At 41.9% G+C, this 14,632-nt stretch overlaps 1 protein-coding gene across 5 annotated transcripts in view; it reads left to right on the top strand.

Annotated features, from left to right (window-relative positions):
- Window positions 1-11,008, top strand: part of EVI5 (ecotropic viral integration site 5) — a 130,709-nt gene extending 119,701 nt beyond the window's left edge. For all 5 annotated transcript variants that reach the window (XM_075936544.2, XM_075936541.2, XM_075936543.2 and 2 more), the window contains one exon: window positions 9,731-11,008. In XM_075936544.2, coding sequence (XP_075792659.1) covers window positions 9,731-10,042 — 312 coding nt within the window. In that variant the 3' untranslated portion in view covers window positions 10,043-11,008. The remainder of the gene's footprint in view (window positions 1-9,730) is intronic.
- Window positions 11,009-14,632: the final 3,624 nt, after the last annotated feature.

Genomic DNA, 14,632 nt, shown 5'->3' with positions numbered 1-14,632 from the left:
TCAAAATTGTTCCTTAACATCCTAACATTAGAGGGATGTGTGTGCGTGTGTGTGTGTGCATGTGCATTTGCAAGTGACAAATAGTTAGGTTAAAGTTCTAGCCTATAGGATTCCTCCAGCAGAAGTCTAGTGCCTCCTAAAGCTCACTGGGTTTTTTTCCTCAATGCAGGCCTCCGCCCATAAACAGTTCTATTCCAGATTTTAAATCTGGGACTAGATAGAGCATTGGATAAATCAGGAGGTGAGTGGTGGCCACATGTCCTTCCACTCCTGAAGTCAGTAAAAGGGGAAAAGCTCAGGGTATGTCTACACTTGCAGCCTAATTCGAACAAGGGCTGCAAATGTAGGCATTCGGAATTGCAAATCAAGCCCGGGATTTAAATATCCCGCCCTTGATTTGCATCTTCCCGGCCGGGCGCCATTTTTGAAATTTACAAGCCCGAAGTAACTGCCCATGTCAACACATGGCAGTGAAACGGGCATTCGAAATAAAGTCCTATTTCGAACTACCTGTTAAGCCTCATTGCAGGAGGAATAACAGGTAGTTCGAACTAGGGCTTTATTTTGAACGCCCGTTTCACTGCCGCATGTAGACACGGGCAGTTACTTCGGGCTTGTAAATTTAAAAAAAAAAAAAATGGCACCCGGCCGGGAAGATGCAAATCAAGGGCGGGATATTTAAATCCCGGGCTTGATTTGCAATTCCGAATGCCAACATTTGCAGCCCTACTTCGAATTAGGCTGCAAGTGTAGACATTCCCTCACAGATTCTGCAACAAGGCATCCAGTTCTCTTGACACTTTTAGTTCACTGGGCTTTTCTGAGCCAACCCCAAGTCTTCACAAGCCTTACAAAAGTTGTTGCTTCCTAAGGGGAATCTGCTTTTCTATAGAGCAGACAGGTTGTGTATAGGGAAAGAGTCTTCGTTCCCACAAACCTCTCCATAGGAACTGGGGAGCAGCGGGTGGGCTCCTCCCCTGATTCTGCTGGCACCCATTCCTTAATACACCAACAAGCCCTATCTGTCCATCCTTTGAACCTTGGAAAGAGATCTCCAGTCCTTCAAACATTAGAAATGGGCAAGAGAACAGCTGTTCTCTAAATCTGAGAGAGAGATCCTAATGACCTAGACATTTGTAGGAATAGCACTCTTGTCTTGCAATCATTAGGGAGTCTGATACATTAGGACTCACTCCACAAAACAGTGCTTCAGGACCATGGTGACCAGCATATTAAAGGGTTATTCCCTTGCCTCGACATCTTCTGTGATCCGCTTAATAGGGTCTCCTTTCTTGTGGACTATCTAGAGTGTGCAGGAACAAGACTCCTGTCCCACAGACCACAGGGTCATCTTGAAAATTAAGTAAATTCCTCCAAACTTTCAGATCAAGTTCCAGGCATAATATCCTAGCTTGAGGATGCAGCTGCTAATATTAACTAAATAGTAGGTTAAACAGGAAATGCAGTCACTGAATTAAAAGCCACAGCATGAACTCTGTCCAGTATAGCTGCAAACATGTAGTAATTGTAGTGAATCAAAGTACTCTACAATTTCCTTTAAATAGGTATTAGAGTATTTGTTCATTTGGTATCTTTGCATGGAAAGTCAGTTAATAGAAGAAAAGTGTAATATGCATCGATGGGGTCATTTATGGAGTGTTGTGATCTGAGGACCACTTGTACAGCTCTTTTCAAACATCTATCCTTAATCTTTTGCATCTGATTCTGCATGGGAGAGAACTGTCTACAAATTAAAACGCAAATGATGTATTAAAGTGAAAGATGTATTCAAGTGATGTTCTGTTATTTATATTAAATGTTTGCTTTGAAGTAACTAATATAATTGCGAGTATCATGCTTCTGCCATTTCAAACTTCAAAGAGCAAGTGACCTCCCAATGATCAGTGACAGAAGACAAACCTAATTTTCTTGACTTAGATGGAAACTAAATGTATAGGGAAATGCATAGGGAATTAACTTGAATTCCATTTGGACCACAATGTTGTGAGCACCCATATTTGTAGCGGCCTGTTTTAGGTGATAGTCAAAATCTCATAGACATGAATATCTTCTCGCCTGCTGTAGAGTTTAAGTTATGGTGTTTTCAGAGTGTGTGTGGCTTATTATGGAAGTCCAACCTTAACATTTTGGGGGGGTTCTGACATGTGCTTTGCTTAACCTTCTTGAAAGAGAAAATGTACGCTCTGAGCTGATATGTACCTGCAAACTTCATTTCAAAATGTTGGGGGGTTTTGGTGTGGAAATGAACTCCAATGCAGAAATACACCTTTAAGGAAAAGAACTTAAGTTTTAATTGAAATTTAAAAGCCTGTTTCTTTGTTGATGGTTAGACAATAGTTCTCATTTCCTTTGTGCTAAATCTTTACTCAAAGAATATGTTTATAAAAAGTCTTACCAACTCCTTTATTAAAGACCTGACACTGTTTCGGTATCTCTTTAGTGACAGTTTCTAAGTTGGGACTCTTCATCTTAAACAGTATTTTGCTTTTAGTAGGAGGCAGAGGCTTCAAACAGTCATGAATTTGAGGATTAAGAATTCAGAACCCATTAGACACCATAGAATTTTAAAGTTGAGGAAACTTTAAAATTTTAAATGTGTTCAGATTAAGTTGCTTTTACCAGTGATTAACTTAACTTGATACCTCTTAGATTTTCACTTAACTGACTTTTCTTGCACTAGAAAAATGGAATGGAATCTTATTTTTCTTTTTTAATACCTAAATTTGCCTCATGAGACTGCTAAGATGGTAGCTTTCTGTTAGATTGTCTTATGATATTCACTTACAGTGTTAATGACGTTCTCTGCTCTAATTAGATGTAGTGGTTAGCATGTAGTTTCAGTAACAGTTTAGTTTTCTTTTTAATCATGTCTGTTTTATAATCAGGAAATCTTACTCAGGTCCAGAACAAAAAAAGGCTTTGATTTTTTTCTTCAGATTGTTCCTGTCATACTAAGATTTACATAATCCAGTATTGATTTTTCCATATACATTTAATATGAATAATCTGTTTTCCTACCTTGAACTACAATGGAAAGAGTGTCCATGCTTTGATCCAATTTCAACACTGTAGAGCTGTATTAATAATCACTGTTGAGTGGTTTTAACTCTGCTAGGCAAGCATTTTTATTTCTAACATGAAGTACAGCTCTTGACTGTGGTTTCTAAAGTCTTCAAAAGAAACAGAAATGACTGTTTCCCTTCTGTGTCAAAATCTTCATCACGATCTTACCAGTATCAGAAGATTGATCAGTCCTTTTTTCATTGCATCTTCTCATTTTAAAACTGTAGGCTGACATTCTAACTGTGTTGAGTGATGCTTCCTTTATAGATTCAAACAGATGTAAAGAGGGCATCTTAAAAATATTATCTATAGAGAACTTTTGTCAGCACCTTTTATTTGCTACATTTAATGTGGGAAAAAACTGAATTGTGCTAAAACCTGAAAATCTTTTTGCTGTCTCTTTTCTTCATGCATGGCTTGATGAGGCAGTCAGCTTCAGGTAAGATTACATTGCCAAAGTCCAATAACATGATTCTTACTTATTACATGCCTGTCTTCTCTCAACTACTCTGAATTCATAAATATAACTTCCATTAGCCTTGAATGATGTTTGTTTTTAATCATGGCCTTGGGATGCATTCCAGTGGTTAACACAAAGCATGCATTCTTTTTTCAAAATGTTTCTAATGCATGCTTTTTTACATAGTAGATGACAATATTTGCTTACATAAGCCTTCTGAGGTTCTTGATAGAGCTAGCTTTGAGAATGACAGGGGGTTGAAGGTGGAGACAATCTTTTTATGGTCACATGGCTACACACTTATGATTAAGATCTCTTCAAGCACCCTGTCTTGGCAGCAGTGAAAGTATGGGTAAGGCTATTATCACCCCAAGCATTTTAATGACCTTTCTCCTAATGTTTGTGGGTCTGCCAGGCCTAGTGTATTCCCAAGCCTTATCAGGCAAGAGTCCTGCAGAACCGCTGCATGAAGCAAACAGTTAGGCTACGTCTATATTGCGCCTCTCTTGCGCAAAAGCCTATGCAAATGAAGTGCGGATTAGCATATTGCCACACTTCATTTGCATAATTAAGTAGGGGCGTTTTTGTGCAAAACCTCCCTCTTGCACAAGAGCCGTTCTTCCTGAAAAAATGAGGAAGAAGGGCTCTTGTGCAAGAGGGTTTTTTTGCATAAAAAGGAGCCCTCTACACAGCTCCTTTTTGTGCAAAAGCTTCTTGCGCAAAAACAGCCCCTAATTAATTATGCAAATAAAGTGTGGCAATATGCTAATCCATGCTTCATTTGCATAGGCTGTTGTGCAAGAGGGGTGCAGTTTAGATGTAGCCCTAGTGTCCTACAAATACAGCTGGAGCAGAAGAGAGGGAGCAAAGTGAGGCCTGTTATCACCTTTGTAGGCAGGAAAGCCAATCCTAGCACTTGAAAGAAGAACTGGGATTTAACCAGTGGTGCCCTTCCTCACAAAGAAGGGCTTTACTGACTGGCAATGGCTGTATCATACTAAAGGCTGTAACTCTAGCCCAGCATTTCTTAAACTGTGTTCTGTGGCGCACCGGTGTGCCGCAAGGCAGTTGGAGGTGTGCCGCAGAGACATGGTGCCCATACGTCCCTTTTTTCCAGAACAGTCCCGGATTTAAAGACACCCAGTGCTAGCGCGGCGCAGCAGCAACTCCCGGCCCCCCCCCCCCCCCCAGCATGTAAGCGGCTCCCTTGGTGCTTTGTGTGAGCAGCCAGGGGGGGCTCCCAGTGACACGCAGTGTCCAGAGCTCCAAGCTCCCATGCAGCACGGGCAGCTGTCTGGCAAGCTCCTCCCTTCACCCCATAGCCCTTCCATCCCTCTGCGGGACTGCCTCTGCCATGCACCGCCAGCCCAACCTCCTCCATCCACAGGTGGCTGTCCCTGCTGCCGAAGGGGGAAGGGCACTGGTTGGAGCCAGTGAGCTGCTGCTGAGAGCTTCCACCAGAGTCCCGGCAGACACCGTGCAGAGCCCAGCTGGAGTGCTGCAGAGCGGGGTACATTCGGGCTCCTCCGGTGTGCTCTGTGCATGGCCCTTTCTCCCCACGCCCCTTCCCACTCCGCTGGGGGAGTGGCAGTGCACAGACCCGCTTGCTCTGCCGCGCTCTGCAAGCCAGATCTGGGAGGGTGAGGTTTCCCCTCCCCATGCTCCTCCTAATGGCAGTCAAAGCTGGTGCGGGGACTGGAATGCTGCACTAACATTAGCACCAGGGGCAGCCCAGCTCCAGGACTAGCAAGCAGTCCTGCCTTGGAAGCAGCTGGGGCCAGGGCTGCAGAGACTTCTGGGGCCCAACCATAGACTCCAGCCCCAGAAACTGGAAGGCAAAATGTGGGGGAGGGGCTCGGAGAGAACTAGGGGGTGGTAGAAGAAGGGGCTTGAGCTGAGGGGAGGGAGACAGGGCAGGAGAAGAAAGGGGAAGGCACCAAGGAACAGGGTGGCACTGGAGAGATAAATGCCAGGGGGCCAAGTGGATAAAATGAGGAAAAGGGCAGAAGGAGTGTGGGGAGGTGTCGGTGGGGGTAGGAGCATGGAGGGGACAAGGTGATGTTGGGAGAGGAGAAGAGAAGGGCACTGGAGGCAAGAGGAAGCAAGGGGAGGGGGAGGTGCTGGGAGAAGGGTTGAAAGGAGCATGAGGAAGGTGGGGTTGGAGCAAGTCATGTATGAGGGCACAGAGGAGCATGAGAGGAACTGGGGCAAAGGGTGGGGAGGGGATGGGCATCAGGGGGAAAGGGGGCAGTGGGAAGGAGGAAGCACCAGGAGTAAGGGAGGTGCAGGTGCCACAGGATTCTGGGGCTGAAGCAGAAGGGCAGACATCTGCAGGGAGGAGTCCAGCACCAGAGGAGAGAGGGTTCGGTGGGGGCCAAACTCATCCCCTATGAGTAGGAGGATGGTGGGAAAAGTTCTAAGAGGGGGTTACTTTTACTTCTGATCATGTGTCCATCTTAACCCTGAGAGTCAAGGGCATAGTAAACAGAGGTCAGGGCGTGTAGGTAATGTGTCCTTAATTTTGGTTCAGAGAGCAGAGTTCAAAATGCCACCCTTAAAAGGGGGCAAGCTTCCTTCCCCCCCCAAAAAAAAATCCTCGGTGTTCCCCATTAAAAAAAATTGTTTGGTGTTCCTCGGTCTTAAAAAGTTTAAGAAACACTGCACTAGCCCTTATCCTGGAAGGGCCCACTCTCTTTCCTCCAAGAGGAAATGATCATATGGTCACAGATGGGACTGGAAAACCTAGTTTTTATTCTTGGCTCCTTGCCCAGATTTGTGAGCGTGACAAATCACGTAGTTTCTATTTGTTTCATTTTTCCAAATTATAAACTAGAGAATATTGCTTTCTTGTGAGACATGCTGAGCCTCGGTTCAATACCTGTAAAGAACTTTAAGAGTCTGTAGATCCTCAAACTGATAGTACCTGTATCTTTACATTTTAAGTTTTTAAATTGGTACCAGTCTCTCTGATCCCCACAGACCTCATGCAGGTCCTGCTAAATATCCCGTCACTTACTGAGTGAACCCTCAGCCCATAGCAGCTTCACTGGGTGTGGGAAAGGCCTGGAGGAGCTGTGCAACATATGTCTCAATGACAAACACCTATAGGCGTATAGCTTGTACACCTACTGAGTAGTAAATACCTAAGCACTCTGTTAGCATGGTAAAATACATAGCCTTGACATTTGAACAGAGACACCTTTAAGGTTATCTCTTAAATAGTAGCTGATTTAAGGATTTCAGTTTTCTAACAATCACACGCTTCTAGACAAGAATGAAATTGATGGTACAATTCAGATGATTTCTTACTTTCTTCAATTAAAAACCAATAAATTATATTGAAATATTTTTTGTTTCACAATTAAAACTTGCTGGGTTTTATTCCATCTAGAAGATTTTGAAATAGACTAGTGCAGTGACATTTCACATTAGGCCATTTGGGGTCACATCACAATATTCACATTTTTAACAAGTTTAAAGAGGCTTTGGGACTTTTGGAAGCTCAAAGTTTGTATTGCTGAAAGTGAATCCAGAATGGCAGACTAAGCTTTTCAGGGTGAAATCCATCTGCCAGGTTTGAAAGTGCCTGTTTCATACACAATGCAGAGTTTGGTTAGTATTAGAGGCTAGAAAGATCCTGAGGAGAGGCAGCTTATCCAGATTTGAGTTCCAGATTTGGGATGGAACAAATTTTGGCCAGTTTTATATTTTCCACCAACTGGCTTGCCCAGCCACAGTTTGTGTCTGGGTGACCACCAGTGCTTGCAAATACTGCTACTTAGTCCTATTTAGCGTAGTTAAATACAGGAAATGTTTGGGATTGTCCATGTTATGAAATATTGCCACTTAACATGCAAATAGGCCTTTATGAATCAGTTTTTCACTAGGTAGAAGTATTTGAAAAAAGTTACCAATTTATTATACTGCCTATGTTCGTCTATGCCATATCTCTTTACACTTTTTGACACAACATGAGGTATAACTGCAATACAGTATAAGATGCACTCAAAGTGTTGGCTTTATGTGGGTAAATTTTATTGAGCAGTTGGACTCTTTGCAGATAAGAAGTGGGAAATAGAAGATGTGAAATGTACCTTCAAGCCTGGAACCAAAGCATATACGTTCTCTCCACCACACACTATGGACACTTTGTAGGTTAAAGCTGCAGCCTCTTTACACAGTTTTCATTCTATGTTCAGGCCACTAAAGTAACTGTGGATCTTAAGATCTAGGCCTGCTCCCAGTCCCACTCTTTGCCATTTTGTGTGGTGTCTCTGAAGAACGCCATCCCGTTTGCAAACAAGTGTGCCCTGTTTGCTCTTCCCCACTGAAATGTGGGATCTTTGCACTAGGATGAATTCCACACACCCCAAGATCTCTGCAGTGTTAAAGTAGGGCTTGTTCAATGTTCTGTACAGTTCAGTCTTTCTAATCAAAGCCTTCTGTTTTTAGATTTTTGCCCTCCCACCATTCTCGTGGCCTTTGTGTTGCAAGTAACTATTTGTCTAACAGAGCAAAACTTGAGGCATGTTTAGGAGCCTTTTAGGTTCCCTAGATATCTACAAAGCAGGTATGCTCTTTCTGCATCCATGGTTTTTGAGCACGAAGCCATCTCTGCAGTTGTCACTGACCCCTAAATATTGACTGACTGACTAAACTGATCTTGGCAAAATTCTAAGAACCAACCTCCCAAACACTTTACAACAGCTAAGATTAGATTCTCTAAGTTATGCTGAGCAAGTCACTTTTTTCCTTCCTTCAAAATAGCTTCAGACAGTGGTCATAAAAGCTAATCACAACAGTTGAATATACTTGAAATGCAAATATTAAGTAAGTTTTACCAGTGTTACAACCAGTTTTGTTTTGTAAGATATTTCTCTTTTAAATGGAGAGTAGTCTGGTATACTATGTGAGGAAAGGTAAGTTTCAGAGCAAGAATGCCATTTAAAACCTCAATGTTCATTGGAAGTTGAATGGAAGGGAAAGACGTTCTTCATCTTTCAAGGTGGAGAAACTCAATTGTATTGCTCTTGAATGCTGTTTACTTGCTCTTCCACAAAACATTGGCAGCCACCCCTGACAGAGCTTTCTTCTTTGTGTTTCCTAATTTAATGACCTGCACAAAATACCCCTCCTGAGATGATACATAAAAGGAAATAAAGAAAAGTAGTTACTGTCCAGTAATACTCCACATTTGTAGTACAGTAAAACTCCAGTTGTCCGGGATCCAGTGATCTGTCACTCCCGATAGTCCGACACCAACTGGAACCTGGAAGTGCTCTGGCCAGCCAGACAATTGGAGCTGCTCCGTGCCGCTGCCCCAAAGCTGCTGCTGCTGCTGAAACTGACCCATGGTGGACTTGGGGAAGAGGCGCAGAGCAGAGCAGCTGGGGTGCTGCCAGGTTGGTCCCGCAGCACTGCCCCTTACCATCGTGCTCAGCACCCGGCAGCACCCCAGCTGCTCTGCTCCGTGCTGCAGCCGCTGCTGAAACTAATGAGCGGCGGACTTGGGGAAGCTGCGGAGTAGAGCAGCTGGGTTGCTGCCAAGCACCAAGCAGGGGGGTGACGGACCAACCCAGCAGCACCCCAGCTGCTCTATCCCACGGCTTCCCCAAGTCACCACTGCTGCTTTCAGCCCCTGCTGGCCTGTCGCTGGCAGCTGCGCGGGGCTTCCCCTGCCTCCCTACAAAACAGTGGAGGGTTTGCCCCAGGCTGCACTGTTCCTTGCCGACCCCCTCCCCTCCCCCAGACCCCTCACAGCCCCCCTTCCAGAGTACCTCCTGATACTCCAGCATATCTGATAATCTGGCACCCCTTGGGTCCCAAAAGTGCCGGATTATCAGAAGTTTACTGTATATTCTCATTGAGGATGTCCAGAGACACCAGATTTATCCTCAAAAACCAGAGGCATTTGTATATACAATCCAAAAATGTTAGTAGCATTAGTCTTCACTTTTTGGTACACCTTAAAAGGGCCTTATTTCCAAAGTGCAGAGCATGTACTCAGCCCTCTTTCTAGAGTGTCGTCTTGGACATTCAAACTCTAGTCACTCTTGGCAATCTTGGTCCTGCTTGCATTTAGAAGTCATTGAATGTCAAGGATACTTATTTCCCAGACATGTTGGTTTTTATTCGTATTGCTTGACTCTTCACCTGTGATTAAATGTTAACTTTTGTTTTTTACAGATCAGGTGCCTAAAAGGACAGAAAGGCTTCTCAGGCCAACCCACTTTTGATGGCATTCACATTGTCAACCATTTGATAGGAGATGATGAGTCATTTCATTCTTCTGATGAAGATTTTATAAATCACTCCATACAGGAGGGTGGGATCCATTTTCATTTACCTAGGACTGGACAGATGACTTTGGACCCAACTGTGGTAGATAGCAGTGAAAGTGATACTGAAGAAGGTGGCCTGGATACTGGGGATTCAGACAAGATTATTCCAAAGCGAAAGAATCAGCAAAGAATGGACTCCTATTCTACTACTGTGTGATCGTCACTGTGACTAGCATCTAAAACTTTAGATTTTTTTTTAAGGGTTAGGTTGTCAAATGACTAAAGATGCCCACCTCTTGGAATAGTGGCTTGTCTGATACATTTTATATATAATATATGTATATATGTATGTATACACACACAATTTACTGTTTGCCTTCTACCTTTGCCAAATCTTCATCGCTGACATACCATAGAGTAGACTGGGCAGAAGTTGATGGATGACCGTTCTAACAGTATTACTGAATGTTCCTTATTTTAGAAAATGCAAATATATAATTTCTTTAAATATAAAATAACCATTTTGCAGTTCATAAACTTGGGAAATCTTTTTTTCTTCAAAAGAAACTGCTCTTGTGCAATATTTTTGTGCTCAGTGAACAAATGTGTTCTTTTTACCTTGTTACCCATTTGTGATCAAAATGGACATTAGACAGGTTGATCACGATGCATGTCTGATTTGTTTTTTGTTTGATATATGTTTGGTTTTAATTAAAAATAATCAATGGAGACCCCTAAAAGGCTCCAAACACACACCTTTATTTCTTCCGCTTATAAATACAAATTAATGATCACACCTGTCCAAAATGTTTTTAAAATCATTCTGAATTTTAAGTTTTGTGTATCCAGTTTGGATGTGTTGCTAAAACCTGGTCAAAGAATGTTTACTATGAAGTTTATTTTGTACATGTTTCTATCTCTCTGCAGCAAACTGAAAATGTACATTATGCATTTTATATGAGTATAAATGTTGCAAAATAACTAAACTTGGCATTCTAACAGGAAAATGAATTCTGTATATAAATATTGGTAGTGAAATACAAAATAAGGGCGAAACACTAATCTTAGATTTAATCTCTGTTTAGCTACTGACACTATAGCAGGTTCATGTCTTGTTCCAAATTACTATTGACTGAACTTTTAACTCCATATATGTATAACTAATAAATTTTTGATTTAACAAGATTGGTAATATTTACTGCTCAGAAATAACTGTCGGTATCCTAGAGATTGTGTAGGTGATTACACAGTATAGATCCAGAGAGTAGTTCAGATAAAGATGGAAAGTATTGTTATCTGGTTTTAAAATAACCAAATATAGGGATCTGTTTTTACTGCACTGAAAAATGCTTCATTGGAACTGTAGTTAGTTTGAAGAATTTCATTACAAGGATATCTAAAAACCAAAAAACTACTAGTCTGGGCCTCTAATGAAGACACACCTACTTTAAAATGGAGCTATGACTTCAGTGAATGTAATCAAGAAGTGATAGGAATAGTAGGAGGAAAAACCACATAAGGAAAATGGATTTCAAGAAAGCAAGGCAGACTTTATTAAACTCAGGGAGTTGGTAGGTGAGACCCCTTAGGAAGCCAATCTAAGGGGAAAAACTGAGATTTGGCAGTTTTTCAAAGAGACGTTAAGGGCACTAGAGCAATCTCATTCTGGAAATGTGTCAAGAAACTACTTTTGTTTAGCCAGGCAATCCTCAATTATCTGAAATTAAAAAATCCATACAAAAAGTGGAAATTGTATCCGATTACAAAGGGCACATAAATGAGTAGCACAAGTATGTAGGGACAAAATTAGGTCAAGTCACAAAATGAACTTAAACTAAGTAGAGACATAACATGTAAAAAGAAAACATTCTGCAAATGTGTTAGAAGCAAGAGGAGGACCTAAGAGAGGTTAAACTCATTTTTCGGGGGAGGGGGCACCAGTGAAAATGAGGTAGGATTAGAGGATAAAACGGGAAGAACAAGTTAAAAATTCCTTATACAAGTTAAATGCCTGCAGTTCACCAGGGCCTGATGAAATACATCATAGAACACTCCTAGAGCTGAATGAGGAGATATTTCTTAGCTTTGAAAAATCATAGAACATGGGTGAGATTCTGAGGACTGGGAAAAAATGCCTATATAATGCCAAGCTATAAAGGTGACGAAGGGCAACCTGGGGAATTAGAGACTAGTCATCTTAAATTCAGTACCCAGAAAGGTAATGAAGCAAGTAAGTAAGCAATCATTTTGCAGACATATAGGATATAATAAGGTGATAAGTAATAGTCAATGTAGATTTGTCAAGAACAAACCATGTCAAACCTAACATAGTTTATTTAAGGTAATGCGCCATGTGTATAGAGGGAAGCAGTAGATGTGGTATATCTTGATGTTAGAAAGGCTTCTGATATTGCCTCGTATAATCTCATAAACAAATTAGGGACCTATAACCTAGATGGAGCTACTATATGGAGGGTGCATAACTCGTTGGAAAATTGTTCCCAGAGTAGTTTTCAGTGATTCACATTCAGTCTGGAGGGGCATATCAAGAAAGGTCCCTCAGAGATCAGTTCTTGGACTTGTTCTGTTAAATATCTTCAGCAATGATTTAGATAATGGCATAGAGAATACGCTTACAAAGTTTGTGGAGGATACCAACCTGGGACAGGAGGGGGTGCAAGAGCTTTGGAAAATAGGATTAAAATTCCAAAAGATCTGTATAAACTGGAGAAGGAAATAGGATAAATTGAATAAGGACAAATAAAAAGTACTACATTTAGGAAGGAACAAATACAAAATGGGAAATGACTGCTAGGAAAGAGTACTGTGGAAAGAGGTTAGGGGGCATCATAGTGGATCACATGTTAAATATGAGTCAACAGTATAACACTGGCAAAGAAAAGCAAACTTCATTCTAGAAGTGGTGTAAGTAGAGTTGCTAATTTTGGTTGGCTGTATTCACAACATCGCATGGCAATCTTTAGTTAAAACTTAATCTTTATTTCCTGGAGAATCTTTATTTCCTGGAGACTCTAGGCTAATCTTGGAGGCTTGGCAACCCTCGTTTTATGAAAAACACAGGGGCTACGTCTACATTGGCCCCTTTTCCGGAAGGGGCATGCTAAATTTTCAGATTGTAATAGGGAAATCCGCGGGGGATTTAAATATCCCCCGCGGCATTTAAATAAAAATGTCCGCCGCTTTTTTCCAGCTTTTAGAAAAGCCGGAAAAGAGCGTCTACACTGGCCCCGATCCGGCCCGATCCTCCAGAAAAAAGCCCTTTTCCAGAGGATCTCTTATTCCTACTCTGAAGGGCTTTTTTCCGGAGGATTGGGCCGGATCGGGGCCAGTGTAGACGCTCTTTTCCGGCTTTTCTAAAAGCCGGAAAAAAGCGGCGGACATTTTTATTTAAATGCCGCGGGGGATATTTAAATCCCCCGCGGATTTCCCTATTACGATCTGAAAAATTAGCATGCCCCTTCCGGAAAAGGGGCCAATGTAGACGTAGCCAGGCAGTAATTCTTTTCTGCTCCACATACTGTGTCCAGTTTTGGGTACCATGTTTCAAGAACAATATGGACAAATTGGAGAAAATCCAGAAAAAAGCAACTAACATGGGTTTGTTTAGAAAAATTGATCTGTGAGAAGATTGAAAAATGGGATTTGTTTAGCCTGGAGAGAGAAGATAGAGGATCTGATAACCATTTCCAAGTACATAAAAGGTTGTTGCAGGAAGGGAAGAAAAATTGTTCACCTTAACCTCTGGGAATAGAACAAAAAGCAATGGGCTTGAACTGCAGCAATGGCAGTTTTGGGTGGCCATTGGGATAATTGACCTAACTGTCAATGATGGTTAAGCACTAGAATAAATTGCCTAGTGACAAAAATGCCAGATTTAGGCATAAGATAACAGCCACAATTTAAGGCCTCTAAAAAAGAAAAAAAATCAAATTAAAGAATTATTATAATTAATAAAGGAAATATGTGGAAAAGATTCAAACTATAGACCTTTTCTTTCAACCGTGACAAAAATATACCCATTTAGCTACACAAATACCTTTACCCTAACCTTACCCTTCACTAATTGGTCATTGTTGTCAGGCAGGTGGTCAGGGCTCAGAAAAAATACGATAATTGCATTGGTAATTAGTATTTCCCCAAGTAAGTCTGCTATTATAAGTCAGCATTTTGTTGGCCAGCTGCAACTGGTAAAATTCTGACCATGTTGGCATCAATTATTTAAATTAATAAGCTCACTCACTGCTGATAAAATTGCAGGAGAGGGGGTCAGAGATGGCAGTGTCATGAATAGGGATGTAAAATCCCATTTAAAACGTTAACCTGTTAAATTATATGTTTAACCCATTAACCAGTGCCCTGCAGGCAGTGGGTTACCCTGGCACAGCTGGGCTAGGGAAGGGCCCGCCACACTAAGCCATAGACAAGAGGCTGCTGTGGCCTAGGCAGGCAAGGCCCACCACACCACTGATGGGGGGCTGCTTTGGCTGGACTGGGCACCAGTTAACTGGTTACCTGGGTAAGCATGCTGGTAAGGCAATGCTTACTGGTAACGGGTTAACCAGTTACCCCTTAAAATCCCTAATTGTGAAGCAATTCCGCCCAAGCTCATACTCATCTGGGAACTCATCCTAGGATTGATGTATATTGTCCCCCTTGGTTGGTAACAGCTGGAAAGCCACCATCTTTTGTTTACGGTCCAGCACGTTCAGTTGTATAGTGCCTCCACTCCTGATTTTCTTAAACGTTAGTGTGTTCTTTTATCTTTTGATCTGTACATACATACAGT

Source organism: Pelodiscus sinensis, chromosome 9 (assembly GCF_052426305.1).
Source record: "Pelodiscus sinensis isolate ZL-2025 chromosome 9, ASM5242630v1, whole genome shotgun sequence".
Lineage (NCBI taxonomy): Eukaryota > Metazoa > Chordata > Testudines > Trionychidae > Pelodiscus > Pelodiscus sinensis.
Note: the sequence above shows the minus strand (reverse complement) of the source record. Positions and strands in the feature narration are given on the sequence as shown.